Below are 24,541 nucleotides of genomic sequence, written 5' to 3'. Positions count from 1 at the left end.
TTATGGGTATCATTTTTGTCCAGGCCTGTTTTATGAGTTTATTTTTAAAAAATAATTCTGTTGAAGCATGGTTCAAATTCAATGTCAGATTTTCATTGGTTAATTTTCATAGTATTTCTATTTATTATTACTTTTGTCAGATTCAAGTTATTTTGTGAGTTTTTCTTTCATTATCCGAGGGGTAACAACAATTTTGTCCACATGTGTATATCTCATTTACTAGAAGATCAGAGTGGGTTAGGCTGACAGGCAAACTACCATTAACTTTATCTGCTGCTTTAATCTCTTTGCTTCTCAAAAAAACAAGGATCTGACTCTCTGTGGCAGCTACAGACCAATTTCCCTTCTGAATGTAGATTTAAAAATTCTGTCTAAAATACGTACTTGCAAAGTAGCTTCAGCAAATTATGCCAATTTTAATAGCCCCAGATCAAACTGGAATTATCCAAGAGAGGCACTCCTTTTTTCAATACCAGGAGGTTGTTCACTATTCTTTATTCACCATTTACATTTACATTTAAGGCATTTAGCAGATGTTTATCCAGAGCGACTTACAAAAGTGCTTTGCTATTTACCCAAGAATAACCTCAGCTAGTTAGAATAGACTAATAGTTCAAAGATACTTCTAATCTTAGACATTACTAAACACAAGGCAGTAAGGTGACCACTCTAGTATTCGCCCAGTACTCTCGGAAGAGGTGGGTCTTTAGTCTACGTTTGAAGACAGTGAGCGTCTGCTGTTCAGACACCCAGGGGAAGCTCATTCCACCACTTTGGTGCAGGACAGAAAAAAGCTTGTCTTCCGTGGATTTCGAGGGATGGTGGGTCAAGCCGAGCCGTACTTGAAGCTCGAAGGGCTCTAGGTGCGGATCGGCTTTTGACCATTGCCATTAAGTGCAGAGGGGCTGGTTCGTTCTTAGCTTTGTAGGCCAGTGTCAGGGTTTTGAATCTGATGCGAGCAGCTACAGGAAGCCAGTGAAGAGAACGCAGCAGTGGAGTGACATGGCTGAATTTAGTTACTGAATTGAAGTGACAAGAGACTAAACGAGCACCTGGGCAGCCTCTCTGAAGAGGAAGGGTCGAATTCTCTGGATGTTGTGTTGTGGTTGTTCTTGGATTTAAATTAATTATCAGTTCAAGTTAACTCATGTTAACAAATGTGTGTAAAGTGTATATTCATCATTAATAGACTGCTTTGCAGAAGTTAAAAGAAAATGTTATTACTGTTTATAATCAGTTGCTGTTACTAAAGGTTTGCAACCTATGCATATATATGTGACGCTATATGTAAAGTCACATTAATAAATAATAAAAAATAAATTATTACAGCTGCATGGTTTTAGAGCTATTTTACTTCCTCCCCTCTTCATTTACGTGGTTGTGGTTTGTCTCTGTTGCACATTAGCAGTGGGTTCAACCATTGCAGGAGGGGGAGGAGATGCTATAAGGGTTTTTGCTCGTCTCATCCAGTCAGATTCTCAGTAAAGAGCAGACTATAATACACATGCCTTTCTTTTAGACCAGCTACACTTTTAAATAAAGGATGTAAAAGTATGAGGTTTTCACTTTAAATACAGAAACAACTGGATGATTCATCTCACAGTAGTTCAGTGTTCACACACTCGAGATAATTCAGCAGAACTGCATCAGATAAAGACTAATCAGACTATTCCAGGAGTTTCTCAGCAACACACCACTCATACACAAGAATTTACAGATTTTATTAATGTGCAGAAGACTTCAAGAATCATAAAATGTCTTGGGTTACAGAATGAGTTAACCCAGGGACCCTAATCTCCTAATCCACCAACTCCATCTCTCCGACCACTCGTACCAAAACTACTCCCCCCTTTTTGGTAAAGGAACATCCCAAAAACAGGTCACATTAAAGTCAGGGTACGGACAGGTGACACTCGAGCAACCAGCTGGTCACCTCACCTCACCTCAACAGCAGATCCTCAGAGCTCGGCGCAGTGCGCTCAACAGGATTCCACCTGAGCTAAGGGTAGTGGGCATCAACCAGGGCCCCATGCTGTCCACACGCCTCCCCTCCTTCTCACTACCAACGCTATCCCTAATTTTACAGTAATCAGTCGGATCAATTTGGTTCTAGACTATAGCAGTGATCTATCATTCTAGTCAAACGTGATTACCTCATTCTTTTAAACAACTCACTTTAAGAACATTTAGCTAACTGATTCTCAGGAATAGTGTTTGGTCTGACAATAAATTGTGAAACTGAATTTCTATCTACCTCAGATGCTGTGAATCTAAAGTTCCCTAATTTTATCCCTATATGATCATTCAATAAATATCCTGTTCATTATGACCAACATCTCTTGTGTGGGAGTGTAAAATGTTTGATTGAGTCTGTATAAAAATGTTCTTGAATCTGATCGTTCTGGCTCGGTCTTTCCAGATAACAAGGGTTAGAACAGGAAGTGGATGTGGTTTGTGTGGGGTAAAATAGATGCTGCTGGCTTTTCTCAGGCCTCTCTTGTTGTAGATGTCCTGTATGGGAGGAAGTGCAGCTGTGGTGATGTGCTGATTGGTTTACACCAACCTCTGTAGGGCCTTGTGTTTATCAGCAGTGGTGCTGTCATACCACACCGTGATGCAGCCAATCAGAATATATACACAATCATATCAGAATATTATGACCACAACTGGATTGGATTGAACACAGCCCAGCACTGCAGTGACACTGACATTGTTAAAATTGCTTAACAGATTTGTGTGTATTCATCATCAATAGACTGTTTTGCAGAAGTTAAAGTGAAGTTATTACTGTTCATAATCAGTTCCTGTTTGCAACATATGCATATTTTGCTGCTGTCCAATGACAGCCATTTACCACTGTGTAAATAATTTTTGCTCTAAAAATGCTCTAAATTACTTAGGATAAACTATTCATAAATGTTCATTAACTTTCATTCGCAGTTAAGAGCATTTCTTGTAAAGTCACTATTTTGTTTTTATATTGATCAGCGATAATGTGTGAAGCTATATGTGAACAGTAACATTAACAGATGTTTAATTCAATTTTATAGTTGCAACATAAACACTTACTTCATGTCTTTGTAAGAAACATGAGAAATGTAATAATCACAATGAAATATGATTAACCGTGCTATGAAAGCGTTCACTCACGTGGTTGTGGTTTGTCTCTGTTGCACATCAGCAGTGGGTTCAACCATTGCAGGAGTGGGAGGAGATGCTAAAAGGGTTTTTGCTCATCTCATCCTGTCAGATTCTCAGTAAAGATCAGACTAAAATACATTGCTTTTCTTTTAGATCAGCTACACTTTTAAATAAAAGATGTAAAAGTATGAGGTTTTCGCTTTAAATACAGAAACAACTGGTTGATTCATCTCACAGTATGAATCAACCAGTTGTTTATGCATCACATGTAAATGCATCACACAAGCATTTACAGGTTTTATTAAAATATATTATTACATATAATAAATCACTACATAATCAGTGGATTAGCTGGTTATTTAACTGGTCATAGACTATATGTATCATTTCATCAAATAACTGATCCAGAAAAGAGTGTCTGAGAGGGGCTGTTTAAGTGTTGGTAGTCTGAATGGAAATGACATCAGCTAATGAACTTAAATAATACTGTTTAGATCATTTGCACTAACACTGCTGACCACCATGTTTGGACATACACAGTGTCATGCTTCAACATAAAAAAACTTCACATGAGGAGTCCCTATAAAGAATGGTAACTTAATATTATCGTCACTGTCATGCAAAACCTTGAATCTTCAATTTCACATGTAACTTGTTGTTGTTGTGTCAAAATGTCATGCTAAATGTATCAATAGAAATGTGTCTGAATGACTGAAAATGAAAAATATTTTGACTTTGAAAGAAGATCCTTCCTGTAAAAGATCTTTCTCCAGTAAAGAGTCCTGTAGTTGGTGATTGACTGGATGCCATGTACTGCGTGTCACCATTATCCTTGAGGTGGAAGTGGATTCTCTAAGCATGTGCGCGCTTTGCCTCTCTAATGTCTCATAACAATTTGGCACTTGTTTTTCCCCAGGACATCTTGTCACATGCTCTGAAGGTTGAGTCACGGGTCATCAGCAGAACACACACCTCAGAAGTCATTCATGGCTTCTGGTTTGGGTGTGAGCTGATGGTCCTGGAGACAGTGACCTCATCAATGGACTTGCTAATGTAGCCAGGCACTGATGCTGTATACTCCTCCAGGTTAACTCGGTCAGCAACAGTTGAACATGCCCCACGCAATGCACTCAAAACAGTCCTGAATTCAATTCAATTAAATTCAAATTTATTGCTATAGCGATTTTCACAAAGAACGTTGTCACAAAGCAGCTTTACAGAGATGAAAATGAAAATTGAGAGAGGGAGTGGGGGAGAAAGATCAGGATAGAAAGGAAGAAGCAGTGAGTAAGCTGACAGTTAAGGTTATTCAGGAACACATAGTTATGATGCAGCGTTTGTTTTCTACTGCACTGACTGCGCTGAGGCCACACTGATTTTATCTTCTGTTTTCAAATGTGGATTCTCAATAGCATTTTATGTTTAGCACAGGTCGCATCATGATGTCAGTTTGTTTCAGTTTGAGAAACTTTGAAAAGTAAGGAAGCTGATAACAGTCATAAGAAGTGAGTAAGTGCACATTCATTTACCAATCAGCCTTAATACTATCCATGTTTCTACCCTCATTATCATATATGAGAAGTTTGGTCAGTTTCAATGGTCAGGACCCCACATGTCCATCACAGAGCAGGTAGTATTTGGGTGGTGGGTCATTCACAGCACTGTAGTGAAACTGGCTCTACTCTGGTATAAGTGAAACAGGCACAGTGTCCACTCACTATCCACTCTGTTAGACACTCTTACCTAGGTCCACCTTGTAGATGTCCTACATCAGTGGACAGGACTCAGCATCACAGGGCACTGTTGGTTGGACTGTTCTTTTTCCAGCCGGGATACTGGTGTAAACGCTCATATAATGGACAATGAATGCAGAAACAATGAGGTGGTGTTAATTTTATGACTGATTGGTGTGTATTTGTATGTAGATTTTTTTTTATTTTCCAAGAACCAGACACATTTGTAAATCCTACAATCCTGTTTGTCCTTAACTGATTTCCAGTTAACACGCTAGTCAAGTCAAGTTTATTTGTATAGCGCTGTTTACAGCTGTTGTCACAAAGCAGCTTTACATAATTAGTAATTAGTAAAAGACAGAAAAAAAGAAATAACATAAGAAGACATGAAAGATCCAAGACCCCAGTGAGCAAGCCAAGTAGTAGTGGTAGAAGGGTGTGCTACTGGTCTGGCATGGGTGGTGGTGGGGACGGGGCCTGCTGGTCGGACTGGTAGGAGGCAGCTGGTCTAATGCAGGTAGAGGGGACCTCAGCGTGCAATCTTTCAGCAGGTCAGTCTGGGTGAGCATTTACTCTGAGAAGGTAAGGAGACTCTGAGAGTTCTGAGAGGATTTTATGGAGAGCAGAGAATGTTGATCAGTATCTTAGTGTGTCTGATGACTCCAGCAGGTCTGACTAAACCAGCCTAATTAAAAGGAGAGAGCCAGGAGGTAACACAGACACAGGAGCGCCCTGAAACGCTAGTGTCCATCTGCTTCACCGTCCACAAACCTCAGTGATCGCGTGCAAGCAGCGACACGACAGCTCCAGCATCTCAGTATACTACAATTCCCTGTGTCCACGAACCCCTGGACCACTAACTTTTATCTAAGGGGGAACATTAAATACCTAGGCTAAACTAAACAGATGAGTTTTCAGTCCTGATTTAAAGATTGTTTCTGTGACACTAGTGATCACTACACATAAAGTAACAGTGCACATAGCTGGGTAGCCTACTAATTCAGCCCCAGTTTCTCAAAATATCCATATTAATCAGCATATTATTTTTGTAATGCCCAATTTCATTCTACATAGTCATGTTGAACAGACATTAACACCTACTAGAATTCAGAATATTTTATTAATGTTCATTTATTTTTGGTCATGTCTCTGACTACATTCATGGGCAGACGCCAGGGCAACCTACCCACCATCACCCTCCACCTACTGGCTGTAAAGAAATAGGAAGTGGTGAGTGTTTAAAGCAGACCTCCGTTTAACCCATCAGTTAGTAAGTGGTCAGATAGTATGTCAGTGAGACAGTATGGAGGTCAGTCCACTCTCTGTGCTGCTCTGTGAGTAACTCTTTTCTTTATATCTTTATTAGAGTCAGAGCTGCTGCTGTGTGAAGGTGTGTATATGTAGTATTGTCCTGAACTATCGGGTTCTGTGTGATGATGTTTACAAACATTTCTTTTAGATGGAAAAATTAATATATTATAGTTTTATTGGGGATCGCAATATTAATAGTAAAAAAAAAGTACAAATGCTGATAATGTTGTCACACTCAGCACCACCATAAAAACCTAGATGTTGTTTTTGACTCTGTTCTCAGATATAAATACACATTTTATGTGTATGTGTTGCCGTTTTTCCCTGTGACATGTAGAAAACCTCATCTCCATTTATTTTATACATCATTAAAAGCATTTCTCATGCTAACATGCTAATATGAAAAATGGTTTCTTTAAAAATGTGGTGCTTTTTAAAACAAATGACTGATTATAAGAAAGAGATGGATTGTGTCCTTTAAAGCCATTACCATACTAGCATATACCAAGGCGGGCCAGACTGAAAATGATTCACAATAAAGGTAATTAGTGAAAATTACACATTAAAAATATTAATTATTTAAATATTTAGAACAAATTAGGCATACAAGACTTTTAAGCCCCAATGAGAAATATGAGATTTTGTATGGAGGCAAAACATATCATTCACATAATGACTGGATGTGAATTGTGTACTGTACAGTGCTCCACACAATTCTGTGGCCACACAATAGGCTATATATAATTACCACTATCCAATTAGATTGTATTCCTATATGCCTATATTTTTTCTTTTAAAACACCTGTGTTGCCTTAGAAATGATCATCTTACTGTTGGATGAAGAGCTGATGAGTGAGTATATATATATATATATATGCAGTTATTGCAGTGGTTTTGGTCAACAGTGAAGTTTTAGCAGTGGTGCTGGTGGATAGGGTTTGGTGATCAGTGCAGTTATAGCTGTGGTGTTGAACAGTTTGGTTTTAGCAATGGTGGTGTTGAACAGTGCTGATATAGGGGTGGTGGTGGTGAACAGTTAAGTTGTAGCAGTGGTGGAGGTGATGTGATAGGTGTGATAGTGGTGATCAGTGCAGATGTATCAGGAGTGGATAATCTAGTGGAATGGTGCAGTTGTAGCAATGATGCTGGTGATCAGTGCAGTTATATCAGTGGAGGTGAACAGTGTAATTATTACAGTGATGGTGGAGATGAACAGTGTAGGTGGATGGTGGATGGTGGATCATCTAGTGGAACAGTTTAGGAATGCAGTGAATCTTGATGCTTCAGGACTGGCTACTCTGAATCCTGGTGCTGTTCTTCCATTCAGTTTCAGTCTGAATAAGAGTTGGTTCACTTGTGTGAGTTATAAACTGTGTATATAAATGTAATGATACTCAGCTGATCTTGAACAGTGCTGAAACACCTTGAACCTTCAGTAATTTTATACTTGAGGAACTAAACTGTCCTGATGGGCAAAACTGTTCCTGCATCATGTCCTCTGTTTCTCTCCTTACTTTAGTGCTGATTGTGCTCTTCCACTGTGGACAAGCTGGAGGTAAATCATCTACATTTACAGAATTATTTAATTTGTAAAGAGTATTTTTTCATTCTTAATGCCAAATTAATATATTTCTACAAAATTAATAGAGTTGTCCTGAAAGCAATACATACACTGTGTATTTAATTGTAGTAAAACTGTAAATTAAGCTGAACTTTACAACACTATGAACAGTAGATGCTGTAAGTCAGACAAGTTTGGTTTTCTAAAGGATGAAGAATATTCATAATTTCAACAAAACAATCATGACTTTATTTTACAACATAAGATAGTCCTCAGTGTTTATGAACAGAGAGACTGGAGGCTACAGTAAAAGTTCACTGATTGTCTGGTTACAGTAGCACCTGGAAACAGTTCTTGAAGTTAATGTGTTGGAAGCAGGAAGCATGGGTCAAAAGTCCTATTTAATGAGGCAATAAAAACATCTCATACTTTTCTGTAAAAAGGTCTGAATTCAAAGGTGTTACTGTCATGCAAATCAATAATTAAATATTTTAAATTAAACTATTATGATGTTCTTACAGTGTATAGTTTGGGGATCAGTTTTAGATTTAGATTATAGTGGTTTACTTTGTACGGTGTAGGTTTGTGCAGGGATAGGTTTGATTATCTGCTTAACTTAATGAATCATGCATAAATGTATTACATTAACATAATTAATTGATATTATGTGACTGCTACTGTTAATGTAAATTCATATTCTCAGATATTTATTAATGGATAAGACTAATTAACACCCGATGTCTTAACTAGTAATCTTTGTATTAATTTCCTCTGGGAAATGTATTCCTCTAGGTTATTTGTGAACCAGTTTTGCAACGTTTTGCTAATTCAGTGATGTACTGTTGTCCTGGAGCTTTGCTTCTCCACTGCCACTTAATCTATCTGTGATTATTTCCATTTTCAATATTCATTATTCCACAGCAATTCTGGTAAATTAATCTGCCAGCAGCAAATATTGTTTCCGATTAATGTCATTTTAATAATATGGAAAGTTTACCTGCTTTATGAATTGTATTTATGTGTGCAGACACACAGCTTAACAACCAATAACTATAACATTCACAACAGCTCAGTAACTTTACTTTTATTACTCAAATACATTTAAAATCACTTTTCTACTTTAACTCCAGACCAGGATCTGTGTTATTCACCCCTGAATAATAGCATTCTGTACTGTGTAGCAACACTGCAGATCTCTTCATCATTTCATATCAACAGATATGACACCCACACCAACACTGAGGGTGTATCCTCACACCACTGTCCACACTGGAGACACACTTTCTCTGACCTGTGATCTGCAGAGCTCACTCACTGGATGGAGGTTTAGGTGGTTCAAAAACAGTGAGGAGTTAGAACATCTGACTGCTGGAGATAAAGACACCAACACATTTAGTATAACAGTGTCTGATACAGCAGAGTATCAGTGTGTAATGCAAAGAGGGGAAAACAACTTCACACACCTCAGTGATCCAGTCAAGATTACAGTTGGTAAGTAATTATTTCTTTTTTCAGCCAGCTGAGTGTGTGTTCATCAGAGAGAGAGAGTCACTCTCACATGTGAATAGAAAGTGAAGGTGTCTGGAATTACGAGTGGTTTAAGAATAATGATCCTCTCAGTGAAGCTCAATGGAGGAAGAACTATGAAATCTCTAATGTTGATGGAACTGAATAGAATCAGTGTCTCTGTGATTTCAGGGAGCTTCACTAATGAACACTGACTCTACAATAAAAGGCACAGTGACAGTGAGTGGCGTAAAACTTCAGTTAGAGTTTGTTCAGACAGAAAGTGGAGGATGCAGTGAGTGGAAGTGTTTAGATGATTGACAGCTATGGTGTCGTATAGTAAATAATGTACATACAATTGTCTCTCAGTATGAATGTAATATTTTAAAGTAGGAATGAACAGAGTTTTATTGATTTTCTGTGGTTAGAAAAGTTTTTACAGACAGAGGTGAGTAGTGGGGTTTTGTCTAATGACTGTGAGATTCCAGCAGCAGTAAATCTTCTCTAATCTGATTTAGCTGATCCTACTTTATAGCTGTAAAACAACACAGTAAAATAAACAATATAGAAAAAACACACATCTGAAAACAGAAACCTCAAATGTACAATTTAATATCTATATGGTTTTATTTCACCAACTAGAGATAAATTCATTAGATGATCAGACTTGAGACACTCAGCATCAACTGTGGTCTAATCAGATTCCATGACTGGACAAGGAGCAGATTAAGTTTCCCAAAACCATTTAAACTTAAACATGGTTCTTAAATGGTCGAGCGAGCATCACACTGAGCACTCTCTCTCTACCAGTTCAGTATATCCAAGATGGCACGAGCATGGCTGCCGTGTTGCAAGCTCCCTTTAGTCTCTGTATTTTTTTGTTAATTGTGTGTTTGTATGTCACTTCAATTGCATTAAATGTTGCTAGCACCTTCATTTGCACTGAAGCAAATGAGTGCAGATCCTATAATTGCATCAACACACATAAATCTGCTGGCCCAAATGGCATACTACAGTCTTTGCATACATTTTCAACACCTCTCTCACTCTCTCTGTCATGCCAGCATGCTTATAAACTGGCCATCATTGTCCCTGTTCTAAAGGCAGCCATCATTACATGCTTAAATGACTGGTGCCCGGTTGCTTTAACCCCTATCATAAGCAAGTGCTTTGAGAGGCTGGTTAGAGACTTCATCTGCTCCTCAATACCTGCTTCCCTGGACCCACTGCAATTTGCATACAGGCAGAACAGATCCACTGATGATGCTATTGCCCTGACTCTGCACACTGCCCTCTCCCATCTGGACAAGAAGAACACCTAGCAGCTAGATCCTGAACTTCATGCCGAGATGACAGCAGGTGGTAAGGATGGGCAGCATCATGTCCTCCTCACTGACCCTCAACACCGGAGCCCCCCAGAGATGTGTGCTCAGCCTGCTCCTGTACTCCCTCTACACCAATCTCCAATGATGATGAGACAGCCTACAAAGAGTAGGTTAGCATTCCTGTCACACTGGTGCCAGGAAAACCACCTTGCTCTTAACCTCAGCAAAAGCTGGTAGTGGACTTCAGGAAACAGGAGAGAGTGCACACCCCTATCTTCACCAATGGGACCACTGTGGAAGGGGTCACCAGCTTCAAATTACTTGGTGTTCACATCACTGAGGAACTTACATGGACAGAACACACCACACGGGTGGCAAAGAAAGCACATCAGCGCCTCTTCTACCTCAGTTGGCTGAGGAGGTTTAGTATAAACCCCAGCATACTCAGGGTGTTCTACACCTGCACTGTGGAGAGTATTCTGATGGGCTGTATCATCTCCTGGTATGGGAACTGGGAATTCTCTCTAACTGTGTTCTAATCATCTGCACCTGATTCTAATGTTAGACATTTTAAGTAGTAATAAATGTGTGTTGCTCTAACTTTATCCTCACAGGAAGGGCTGCATTTCTATAAATGACTATTTACAAAAGACATTTCTTCAGTTTTTTGTGTTTAGTTACATGACCTTCATCTCCCAGTATTGTTAGAATGAAGACCAAATGTTCACATCTTTCAATTTGTTAAAAAAAATACAAAGATCCTCAAAGAGTGTCCTTAATTTTTCATATGACTGTAAAATAATGTAGTGTAGTGTAGTGATCCCGGGTCGCCGCCCACAGGCCTTGTTTGTGTTCATTTGTGTTCATTTTGTGTTCATGTCTTGCACCTAAGACTGGGAGCATTTAAGGAGCCTCGCTCTAGCCTGTAATTGCCGTGAATTGAACCTCTATGTGTTTGTGACGTGGTCCTGTAAGATGGTATCTTGTTGTTGTCACGCTATCTTCAAGTCTGGTTCTTGAGACAGTCCCATTGCGTCGCGTCTAGTTCATGCTCCCCAGCGGCTCTAGCTCACGAGTCTGTTCCATGGCGTACTCAGGTTAGGCTTGCCCAGTATTTCATTCAGGTAGCCAGTTTTCCCAAGCTAGGCTTGTGGTTTTCGTTTCTCCCCTTCCCTCGTCCTTATTCCAGCATATCACATCTTATTCTCCTTTGCTGCCGGCTCCTCCCAGTCCCAGGTCTGTTGTCATCGCTATTTGGTTTGTCACGTTCTGTTTGTCCTTTAGGTTGCTGCACCTTGTTTGTTCCGTACCTTGTTTTGTCCTCCCCTTGTGTTTAAATAAATCTTGCTTAGATCCATCTTTGCAAGTGTTCATACTGTCTCTGTCTCTCCGTACACGCCATGACAAAGAGATCTGCTGCTTTAGTGTAATGTGATGCTGGACTGGCAAAAGATCAACACACACCAGCCAGCCAAAGTTCTCCTTCCAAATAATTTAAGAAATCATTGTTTTTGTGGTTTGATTGTTTTTACCTAGTACTCTTTGTATTAATTCCCTCTGAAAAACAAACATAAGTTGAGTATGTGTCATGGGGCTTTGCTTCTCCACTCCCATTTAATCTATCTATGAAACATTTATTTTCAATATTTATGATTCCACCAAATCATATCTGGAAAAGCAATCTGCCAACATCAAATCTTATTTCTGATAAATGTCATTTACACAGCTTTTAATAGAAATTTAAAATATCAATAACTATAATATCCAGAACAGCCCGAATCTATGTTCTAATCATCCGCAGCTGATGTGGAGCACCTGATTCTGGTTTTAGACATTTTAAGTAGTAATAAATGTGGGGGTGTTCTAACTTTTTCCTTACAGTAAAACTCAATTTCGATTAATTACTAATTGAATATGTTAAACAAGACAAAGGTCTCCATGGGTGTGTGGGGGGGGTGTGTCATAACTTTTAACAAGACTGAAATAATGTAGTGATTTTTCAGAATTACTAAGGGAACGTGTGTGTCTATGTTTCTAAATATCTTCAGACTGTATATCAATTAGATATGCTGTGGTTAAAGAGAGAGAACAGAGAGATATGCTGCTTTAGTGTAATGTTTATTGTGTATCATGATGCTGGCCTGGGGAGGGATTTACACACACCAGCCAGCCAAAGTTCTCCTCCTGAATGTACACTGCTCAAAAAAATAAAGGGAACACTCAAATAACACATCCTAGATCTGAATAAATGAAATATTCTCATTGAATACTTTGTTCTGTACAAAGTTGAATGTGCTGACAACAAAATCACACAAAAATCCTCAATGGAAATCAAATTTATTAAACTATAGAGGCCTGGGTTTGGAGTCACACACAAAATTAAAGTGGAAAAACAAACTACAGGCTGAACCAACTTTGATTTAATGTCCTTAAAACAAGTCAAAATGAGGCTCAGTATTATGTGTGGCCTCCACGTGCCTGTATGACCTCCCTACAACGCCTGGGCATGCTCCTGATGAAGATATCCTCCCAGACCTGGACTAAAGCATCCGCCAACTCCTGGACAGTCTGTGGTGCAACGTGACGTTGGTGGATGGAGTGAGACTTGATGTCCCAGATGTGCTCAATCGGATTCAGGTCTGGGGAACGGACGGGCCAGTCCATAGCTTCAGTGCCTTCATCTTGCAGGAACTGCTGACACACTCCAGCCACATGAGGTCTATCATTGCCCTGCATTAGGAGGAACCCAGGGCCAACTGCACCAGCATATGGTCTCACAAGGGCTCTGAGGATCTCATCTCGGTACCTAATGGCAGTCAGGCTACCTCTGGAAAGCACATGGAGGGCTGTGTGGCCCTCCAAAGAAATGCCACGCCACACCATTACTGACCCACTGCCAAACCGGTCATGCTGCAGGATGTTGCAGGCAGCAGATCGCTCTCCACGGCGTCTCCAGACTCTGTCATGTCTGTCACATGTGCTCAGTGTCAACCTACTTTCATCTGTAAATAGCACAGGGCACCAGTGGCGAATTTGCCAATCCTGGTGTTCTCTGGCAAATGCCAAGCGTCCTGCACGGTGTTGGGCTGTGAGCACAACCCCCATCTGTGGACATCGGGCCCTCATACCATCCTCATGGAGTCAGTTTCTAACCATTTGTGCAGACACATGCACATTTGTGGCCTGCTGGAGGTCATTTTGTAGGGCTCTGGCAGTGCTCCTCCTGTTCCTCCTTGCACAAAGGCGGAGGTAGTGGTCCTGCTGCTGGGTTGTTGCCTTCCTACAGCCTCCTCCACGTCTCCTGGTGTACTGGCCTGTCTCCTGGTAGCACCCCCAGCCTCTGGACACTTCGCTGACAGACACAGCAAACCTTCTTGCCACAGCTTGCATTGATGTGCCATCCTGGATGAGCTGCACTACCTGAGCCACTTGTGTGGGTTGTAGAGTCTGTCTCATGCTACTACGAGTGTGAAAGCACCACCAACATTCAAAAATGACCAAAACATCAGCCAGAAAGCATAGGTACTGAGAAGTGATCTGTGGTCCCCACCTGCAGAACCACTCCTTTATTAAGTGTGTCTTGCTAATTGCCAATAATTTCCACCTGTTGTCTATTCCATTTGCACAACAGCATGTGAAATTGATTGTCAATCAGTGTTGCTTTCTAAGTGGACAGTTTGATTTCACAGAAGTTTGATTTACTTGGAGTTATATTGTGTTGTTTAAGTGTTCCCTTTATTTCTTTTAGCAGTGTAATTCCAACCCACTAGATAAGACTCCCCATTTCATATGATACTCCCAGCACTTGGATGAGCTGGCTGCACATGTGTTTTAGGTTTGGGCAGCAGCACTGGATTCAATAATCAGTATTTAATTTTCTACTGGAAAATTGGAAAAGCAACCTGGCAACAAAAAAAGTTCACATTGGAAAAATGAAAATAAAGAAACTGTTGAAACCTGTTTCGGATTAATGCTTTTTTTATACTTAATTAGGAAAGTGTACCTGCTTAAATCAACCATAGTTTCCATGTCTACAAACACCGCTCTTAATCGTTTAATATAACAATGACTATAATATCTTGAACTATTATATATTCAGTACCTTTACTTTTGATAAATAAAAAACACTTTTGTACAGGATGAGTACTTTGTTTACCCCTGAAGATCAGCATTATACACTGCAGATACAATCAAACTACTGTAATATTCACATCAAATGTAGAATCTAAATTCTCTTTATGTACAAAGTCTGATCTTATCCTGATAAACTACTGATTATATTGTAAAAGTAAAATCAGCTCTGATCTCTTCATCATTTCATTTCAACAGAAAAACCCACACCAACACTGAGGGTGTATCCTCACACCACTGTTTACACTGGAGACACACTTACTCTGACCTGTGATCTGCAGATCTCACTCACTGGATGGAAGTTTAGGTGGTACAAAGTCTCTCAGCAGTTAAATCCTCTGACTGAATATAAAGACACCAACACACTCAGTATAACAGTGTCTGATACAGGAACAGCAGAGTATCAGTGTATAGCATACAGAGGAGACTACTTCTCACACTACAGTGCTCCAGTCAAGATTACAGTTGGTAAGTAATCATTTCTGTTTTTCTGTTTAGAAAAGACTTGATTTCAGAATAATTGAATAATCCTGCAGTTATTTCAGATTATTCCACAGTGTTTAATACTGGTGTGTATCTTCATAGAGAGAGTTTCATATTTTATAAAAATCTTTATTAAAAGATGCAGCCAGCTGAGTGTGTGTTCATCAGAGAGAGAGAGTCACTCTCACATGTGAATAGAAAGTGGAGGAGTCTGGAGTTACGAGTGGTTTAAGAATAATGATCCTCTCAGTGAAGCTCAATGGAGGAAGAACTATGAAATCTCTAATGTTGATGGAACTGAATAGAATCAGTGTCTCTGTGATTTCAGGGAGCTTTACTAATGAACACTGACTCTACAATAAATGCACAGTGACAGTGAGTGGCTTAAAACTTCAGTTGTCTGTTCAGACAAAAAGTGAAGGATGCAGTGAGAGGAAGTGTTTAGATGACAGACATTAGCTATGTTGTATTATTAAATAATTTAAAGGGAAAGGTGCATGTTTTTGTTGCTGTATTACGCACAGTGAACTGTGTTACCCATCTGTGGTAGTGAACACGCACACGCACTAGTGAACTAGGAGCAGTGAGCACACACACACCCAGAGCGATGGGCAGCCAACTCAAGCGCATGGGGAGTAGAGAGGGTGAAGGGCTTTGTTCAAGGGCCTAACAGTGGCAGCTTCCATAGCCCGGGTATTGAACCCACAACCCTGTCATTTATAGTCCCTATCTCTAACCACTGAGCCACCACTCAGTTATTTGTTAACTAACGTTAACAATTCTTTCTCAGTTTGACTGAATGGTTTGTTGTATTTCTAAAAAGAATGAACAGCGTGTGATACTTTAAACTTAAGTGTAGCTACCTGTGGGTCCTGTAATAATTTTAGGATGGTTGGAAATGTCTTTATGCATCTTATGTTCCACTCATGGTCTGAACTTGCTAGCACAGTCTGACCTGATCATGCTGTTGTTTTATGTAAATTGTTCTTTAGACAGTGGTTGATTTCCCATTGTTTCCAGATTTGGCTATGGTTACTCCACTCACTTCAACAAACAAGAGCAGACCTGACTAAATGTCTGAGGTTTAAATAAGACAGGCTCTCTGCAGCTGTCTTGTGCAGCTGATGTGGAGCACCTGATTCTAATTTTAGACATTTTAGGTAGTACTAATGTGGGGTGTTCTAACTTTATCCTTACAAGAAAACTGAATTTCTCTTAGTTACAATTTACATGTGGTACTTATATCTTCAGTTTTATATTTTTATTTATGTTACCTCCATCTCTTAATATTGTTAGAATGAATATCAAATGTCCAGATAATTAAATATGTTAACAAAGACAAAGGTTGTCATGGGGTGTATTAACTTTTTCACATGACTGTAAAATAATGTAGTGATTTGTCAGAATTATTAAGGGAACACGCCCCAGGGGCGGTCTCGGGCCGCGGCTCACAGGCGATGAAGAACTCCCCCTTCAAAGTCTTGTCATGTTCATGTCATGTTTTGTTAAGTTCTGGACTTTTATGTTGAAAAGGACTCTTGTGTTGACACCCATCGTCGCCATCTTGGTTTTAGGTTGTGTTTGACATGTGTCTGTTCATTGTTTGGTTTATGTGTTACACCTGTGGGCTGGTGCATTTAAGGAGGGCTAGAGCAAGCAGCCAGTGCCGAGAATTGACTTTAGTTGACTTCTGTCAACTCTTAGTAGCTCTGGTTATCTCAGGCCAACGCTGGGTTGGATCTGGTGTTTCGTAGTGCTGGTCACTGTCTCGGTTCTGTTGTTTGGGTTCGGCAGCGGATCCCTCAGCTCCAGAGGTCCAGTAAGTCTCAGAAGCGCCTGACCCGCGCTGTCTCTCTGTTTCACGGTTTTCCCCAGGCACTGCCTGTAGGTTTAGGGTTTCGGTATCGTTCTGGCTCAGCCCTGGCATGCTAGCCTAGCCCTCGTCCCTCACCAGCCACAGGTGTGCTCGTTTGCCCAGTTTTCGGTGTCACGTTTGTCTTTTGGTTTATCATTAATCCTGTTAACACTTGCTGCTTTTTCATTGTTTTCTGCCCTGTTTGAGTTAATAAACTCTCTCGCCTTGGTCCATCCCCTGCGAGTGTTCTCCCTCATTGTCTGACCCAGTGGATCATGACACGTGTGTCTGTTTCTAAATATATTTATACCATATAACAGTTAGAGGCACCTGGGTCCCAGCCAAAGTTTTTTTTTTTTCCTTAAATATTAAAATTGGCAAAGGGAAACAATGTTGAAAGATTGAAAATTTGTTTCTCATAAATATAATTTTAAAATAAACTAATTTGTTATGAAGTGTATTTCACATGTGTGCACACAGTTGTAATTTACATTCAGAATAATATAACTTGGTTAGTTATTTTTAGTACTTAAACATTTAAAAGCACCTACATTAACTTAAGACCAGGATCTGTGGTGTTCACCCCTGAATCTGAGCATTCTGCACTGTGTAGCAACACTGCAGATAAAATCAAACTACTGTAACATTTACACCAAATGTAGAATCTAAATGTACAAAGTCTGATCTTATCCTGATAAACTACTGTTTATATTGTAAAAGTAAAATCAGCTCTGATCTCTTCATCATTTCATCTCAACAGAAAAACCCAAACCAACACTGAGGGTGTATCCTCACACCACTGTCTACACTGGAGACACACTTACTCTGACCTGTGATCTGCAGATCTCACTCACTGGATGGAGGTTAAGGTGGTACAAAGTCTCTCAGCAGTTAAATCCTCTGACTGAATATAAAGACACCAACACACTCAGTATAACAGTGTCTGATACAGGAACAGCAGAGTATCAGTGTGTAGCACTCAGAGGAGACTACGTCTCACGCTACAGTGCTCCAGTCAGGATTACAGTAAGAGGTTGGTCATAAATCTTAAGTTTTCTTTCTACAAATGACTTCCTTTCAGAAAATTCTACATTTATTTCAGATTATTCCACAGTATTTAATACTGGTGTGTATCTTCATAGAGAGAGTTTCATATTTTATAAGTGTAAACGATCTATGAACAGATAAACCAAAGGCTACAGTGAAAGTGCAGCCAGCTGAGCGTGTGTTCATCAGAGAGAGAGTCACTCTCACATGTGACATAGAAAGTGGAGGAGTCTGGAGTTACGAGTGGTTTAAGAATAATGATCCTCTCAGTGAAGCTCAATGGAGGAAGAACTATGAAATCTCTAATGTTGATGGGTCTCATGAAGGTGATTATACCTGTAAGGGAAGGCGGTCAACAGAGCCGCGCTACTCAGAGATCAGTGCTGCTGTTAGACTGAGTGTATCAGGTGAGTGTGTCGTTTTCCTCACATTATTTCTTGATTAAAAGGTAATGAACTTTGGGCAATTCCTCTCTTCCATTCCTCTCCTTCATAACCTATATAATAATAGTAGATTCTATTAAACTGACTTAAAGAGGACATATCATGGAAAATAGGATTCCCTGTTTGAGTGTGTGTTGCTCTGTTGAAGATAATTACTGTGAACTGTGTTAAAGCCAGTATGTGTTTACACATTTTTTTGTTTCACACAGCATCTTGTGTTGAATTCTGTAAAAAGTGTTTACAGTACGGGAGATTATACTGTATCACAGAATGTACAGCTAATGTACATTTATCATAACATAACTGCAACTTTTTTACTTTTTTTTATTAAAAGGTCAATCACAAAATGTGCATTTTTATGTTCAGAAAACATTCATGATTTGGTTTTACCTACCATTTCCCAATCTCTGTTGATCCCATAGCATAAAATAATGGTATTTTAAATTTACATGGTCAAATCTCTCTTTAGGTTCAGTGGTGATGTGTTCAGACACTTTAACAATGTTGCCATTATTTTAAACTTTCTAACACTGATATGGGACTATAAATATTTGATATATGACATGGGGCTCTTTAAAAGATAACTGAGCTTTAATCTAAAGCTGGTTAATGATATGTGTGACAGAGTGGTTGGAGCAGGCTGCATGTGCAAAAGTTCTTTATTGGGGCTAAGGCAAAAATCAACACCAGGACAGGCAGGGGTTAAATCACGGGCAGGCAGGTACATCAAAGGTAAATCCATACTCTAGTAGCAAAAACAAGCAGAGTGTCAAAACCAAGTAAGCTGAAAAAATGTGCGAGCAACATTGGTGTCACAGGTAGTGTCATGGAGACTCCACCCCAGCACACCAAACAAAGGTGCTTAAGTGGAGTCCTAATTAGTCTGGTGTGCCTAGAGCCAAGCCTCACGTGAAAGGCAGAGCCAAGGCCTTGTGCATGGGCCCCCCACTGAGGCCAGCAGAGGGAGACATTACAATATGAGAACATCAGTGTGATAAAGACTCTGATTTCATGATCTGAACTCTGTGCGTCATCTCCATCAGCAGTTAAATCTAAACCTGAACTCAGATCGAGGCTTAAAGGAGCTGCACTGAGAGGAAGCTCAGTGACTCTGGAGTGTGTCCTGGATCAGTCTGCTGGATGGAGGTTTTACTGGACTAAACACACACAGAACCCTCAGAATGAGTTCAGCACTGAAACACGCTTCCACACCATCAGCTCAGTTAGTGTCCCTGATGGAGGTCAGTACTGGTGCAGAGCTGGGAGAGGAAACCCAGTCAACTACACACCCTACAGTGATGCACTCTGGGTAAACGTTACTGGTAAGTACGAAAAATGATGATACATAGTGTTGAATTGTTAGAAAGCATGTAGACAAAAGTGGAAGTGACAGTTATACAGAGACATATATTGATGTATTTGAAGTTAACTGCTATTTTAAGAATATTAGTTAGAAACAGTTGATGTTTATTAATATTAATTATTTTATTACAGAAAGTGCTAAATCTGTGGTGTCCATTAAACCTGATAAAGACGTGTTCAGAGGAGAGACTGTCACTCTGAGATGTGACATACAGGCAGGAGGAGACACTGAGTGGAAATACAGCTGGATTAAGAGTGATCCAGCGTTTCACTCACACAGCACCACTCAGGAGTACACAATCAGCCCTGTTACAGAGTCTAACAGTGGTAAATACACCTGCAGAGGAGAAAGTGACTCTCAGCTCTCAGAGATCAGTGACACTGTTACACTGACTGTGTTTGGTGAGTGTGTGGGTTTCTTCTCATTAATTATATGTGATCATCTTATCATCTTATCTGTATCTTCATGTTGTTCTTCTTCTCTATGCTGTCAGGTGAAGCTCAGGCTGTACTGAGCGTGTCTCCTCAGAGCTGGCTGACTGAAGGAGACTCAGTGACTCTAAGCTGTGAGGTTAGAGACTCCTCTACAGGCTGGACGTTCAGCTGGTACAGAGATGGTGAGGAGCTCCACTCAGACAGCAGAAGAGAAGCTGGAGGCTCCTACACTCTTAGTGCTGCTGCTCTACATCACACAGGAGTTTATGAGTGCAGAGCAAAGAGAGGAGAAGCAGCCTTTCACACACAGTACAGCAACCTACAGCCACTGTGGATCACTGGTGAGAACATGGTGGGAATGATTTACATTTACTGGCTGTTCATGGTCTGTTGCTGGGCATAATCCATCACCAGACTAACAATTAATTGCATTAGAAAAAGACCTGTAGATCAATCAAACATTTTCAACACCATGTGGGAGGCTGGGGTTTGATTCCTGGTCTGGGTGACTATGCTGCGCTATACCAATAAGAGTCCTTGGGCAAGACTCCTAACATTACATTGCCCCACCTCTGTAATATGAGTTACCCTGGAAGTCGCTCTGGATAAGAGCTAAATGTTGAAAATGTAAATCTATTGAATGAGTGCAAATGCATTGCCTTAATCAAACCAGTTTACATTTTCAGTGGCTATTTAATGTAGCACTAGTTTAGTACTCCAATTAGCAACATGCTAAAAATAGTATGTACCTATGCAGTTCATGTGAAGCACCTTTTCATATATTTTTCTCATTGTAAAGAGAGTCTGATGCAATGATCTTCATCATGTTGACTTTATGAGTAGGGCTTCCAGTGATTTTGGTCACACTGGGCTCACCACCCCAACCTTGAAAATGTGAAACATAACTCTTAACAATTCTGCCATATTCATACAATATATGCATACTGTCACTGTTTTCTTTCATTGTGTTTTTGGTTACTAGATCTTTATTTATGTGCAACAAGATGCTCGCAGTGCAATTACAGTTTTACCTGGACAGAACAGATTTCATGTAAATACAACAGGGGAGTCAAATAAGGCAATACAGGGGCTCTGGATATTATGAGTTAATGTTTTAATTAAATATTTTATGAATGATGAAAGTTTATTATTTGTATACCTGTCAGTCACAGGACCGTAACATCACCCTTAGGCCCTTAGAATGCCCCTTCCCCTCATGTTGCCCCTGAGGGCTTCATTACTGTCCCACAGCTCACACTGACTAATCTGCTTCAGTGTGTTTTTCTCACCATTTTTCAGCTTCGTCTCCTCCAGTCTCTCTGATCACCAGTCCCAGCAGAACACAGCACTTTATTAATGCCTCTCTGTCACTGAGTTGTGAGGGACAGAGTGACTCTACTGGATGGAGAGTGAGACGATACACACACAGTAGGAAGGTGTCAGATTGTACATCAGACTGGGGATCAGTTACAGAATCTGTCTGCAGCATCAGCTCTCTCTCCACATCTCACACTGGAGTGTACTGGTGTCAGTCTGAATCTGGAGGGAGAAGTCATCCAGTCATTGTCATAGTGCACAGTGAGTTTACACACAGTTGTCCTATCACAGAAGTCCAGTATGCATTCCTTTTTATTATTTGGAATACATCAGATTAGAATAACACTCATAGGGTTGGTATCAAAATGTATTTTAGCTGTTAAAATATCTGTAATCTGCAACCTAATCTAAAATATTTCTGGATATATCTAGACAGTCATTTTACTTTATAATAACAGCTTCAAAATGAGGTTGATGCTACACTCACTGTTATGTGGAGAATGGCATCTCTGTCATTGCCACTCCAGGCCAAAACACTGCTTCTTCACTATGTAACTTTGATTAGCAGCATTAAACTCTGGCAAGAGGTGTGTAACACTGCATAACCCAAGCCATATTTGTGTAAAAAACTCTAGTCAACATGATTCTTTCTTTTTCAATGCCGGACATGTGTCACTCAGCTTGTCCAGAAATACATGTGGCCTAATCTGAGTGAGGCAACATAATGTTTTTTTTTTTTTTAATGTAACATAAATAATAAAAAGCAATTACATCATAGCAATGACAAATATGTCCTGCTCAAAAAGAGCTGGATCACAGTCAAAAGTGAGAATGTATGTGATAATGTTATTTGATTAATTCTGTGACACAACAACTAAACAAAGTGTTTAATGTTAAATGTTTTTTTTCTCAGACTCAGATTCTGGATCTAATTATTTAAAAGCAGGAGTAGCAGCTGTGTCCAGTTTAATTGCTTTACTGATTATCATACTGAGCCTGGTTTGGTGTCACAAGAAGAACAAAGGTTTGTAAACATGATTTTATGTGCACTGTGTAGATGGTACACACTCTTTAAACAAGTCATATCTGTGACCTCGGAACTTGTTTTTAAGACCAGCCAAGTCCAATGCGTCTGTTTGCATCATTACTGAATAATAGTTGAGTTTAAGGGTGTAGAAATCAACATGCTGAAAAGCTCAACTTTTTACTGTCTCCATTAAGCCACTATACACCAGGTAGCAGATACACTGCACAATCACGTTTAGTATCATGTAGCATAACATGACACGTAAAGACAAAGCAGGCCTATACTACACAGATTGCGTTGCAATAAAAGTGACAATAAACACCAGGTTCAAGCTGATATTCATGTCTCATGTTTGGTAGGAGTTTACTACCCTTTCTGAAGCTTACTGTGGTCAAGGTGAAAAAAGACCAGGCTACAAAAGTTCATTGAGGCAACAGACCTGTAGCATTTGTCGGTTTAAATCTCAAGCCAAATATCCTTTACTATGGCATTCTTTGGTCTTGATTTGATTTTAATTTACTGTAGAAATAGCACAATGCTGACTGGAGCACTGTGATGCGCTTGGAAATGAACACATGTCAAGGATCTTCCTGTTTCTTTTCATGATGGCTTAATTGGATAGTTTCTGTATGAGGGCAGATTGAAATGTTATGTTTCCACATTTGACAGATGTAATAACAAAAAAGGTAGTGTACATGTTCAACAAACGCATAAACAGGATGATGAGCGTTAGAAAAACTTCTGATTAAGTATTAAAGAAGAAAGGGACAAAGATTTGTGACCATTACTGCTTCCAATAGTTACATTGCCTTTGAGTAAGACTTGAATGTTGATTTATAATAAATAAATAAATCAATATATTTGATAAAATATATTAATTATTAGTATATATCATGTGTAATGAATATATAGAAAATGTACAATGAATTACAAATTAATTACTTTTTACCCATTTTTTTATCCAATCTTAGTCAACAGAGATTGTTCCCTTACATTTTGGAAAGCATACAGAAAGCACCTGCAGTTTAATTAAAATCAGGTGACCAGAAATAACTTTTTGTTATGTTTTACTGTGTTGAAGTATATTTGGGATGATGATCGTGCTGTAGGATGAACCACCGCCCAATGAGTTTGAAAGCATTTACTGGAACTTAAGCAGATAAAATGTTCCTATACACCTCAGATGTCATTGTGCCACTGCCCTCAGCAGATCTATCATCAATGAAGATAAGTGTGCCAGTACCTGTATCAGCTATACATACCCATGACACCCAACCACAATGTTTTGCAGAAAATACGTGGCTCCTGCCATCACTCTGATAAAGGATAATCTTGGTCTCATCTGTCCACAAGATGTACTTTTTCCAGAATTCTGACAGATCTTTTCTGGAAACTAATCTGGCCATCTGTATTTCTACCTAGCCTCTTTATATGTGTTCCTGAAGTCTTCTGTGCATAGTAGATAGAAGAATACACAGCCACCTCTCTAAATGCTGCTTCTAATTGGTCAGACAGACAATTGAGCATTTTTCTGAAGAATACTGAGAATATGGAGGTCTTCCTTGGCCTGCCATTAATGAGCTCACCAGTGCGTTCTTTCTTTTAAATAATATTTCACACAGTTGATTTTAGTAGTACAAGGCTTGACCAATTCTTGCATTTAAAACTCAATTGTTGGATTTTATTTTGGCACAGCTTTTGTCCTCAGGTTGAGCAATAGGAATTATAGACGTCCAAGGTATTTGAATGCTTAGGAGCAAGCCTAGGTATTTTATTCCTGCACTAATGAAGCAATGGAACACACCTGAGTAATCATAAACTAAAATGTCTAAATGTCCCAAACATTACAGTGTCTTTAAATGAG

General features: G+C 39.5%; 1 protein-coding gene across 1 annotated transcript in view; it reads left to right on the top strand.

Moving 5' to 3' along the window:
- LOC140562762 (basement membrane-specific heparan sulfate proteoglycan core protein-like) overlaps window positions 1-24,541 on the top strand; it is a 221,583-nt gene that overhangs the window by 96,301 nt on the left and 100,741 nt on the right. The window contains exons 9-15 of the mRNA XM_072688621.1: window positions 17,807-18,079; window positions 18,231-18,500; window positions 19,583-19,858; window positions 20,031-20,300; window positions 20,393-20,674; window positions 21,633-21,911; window positions 22,564-22,674. Coding sequence (XP_072544722.1) covers window positions 17,807-18,079; window positions 18,231-18,500; window positions 19,583-19,858; window positions 20,031-20,300; window positions 20,393-20,674; window positions 21,633-21,911; window positions 22,564-22,674 — 1,761 coding nt within the window. The remainder of the gene's footprint in view (window positions 1-17,806; window positions 18,080-18,230; window positions 18,501-19,582; window positions 19,859-20,030; window positions 20,301-20,392; window positions 20,675-21,632; window positions 21,912-22,563; window positions 22,675-24,541) is intronic.

The sequence above is a fragment of the Salminus brasiliensis genome, chromosome 9, assembly GCF_030463535.1.
Source record: "Salminus brasiliensis chromosome 9, fSalBra1.hap2, whole genome shotgun sequence".
In the NCBI taxonomy this organism is placed as follows: domain Eukaryota; kingdom Metazoa; phylum Chordata; class Actinopteri; order Characiformes; family Bryconidae; genus Salminus; species Salminus brasiliensis.
Note: the sequence above shows the minus strand (reverse complement) of the source record. Positions and strands in the feature narration are given on the sequence as shown.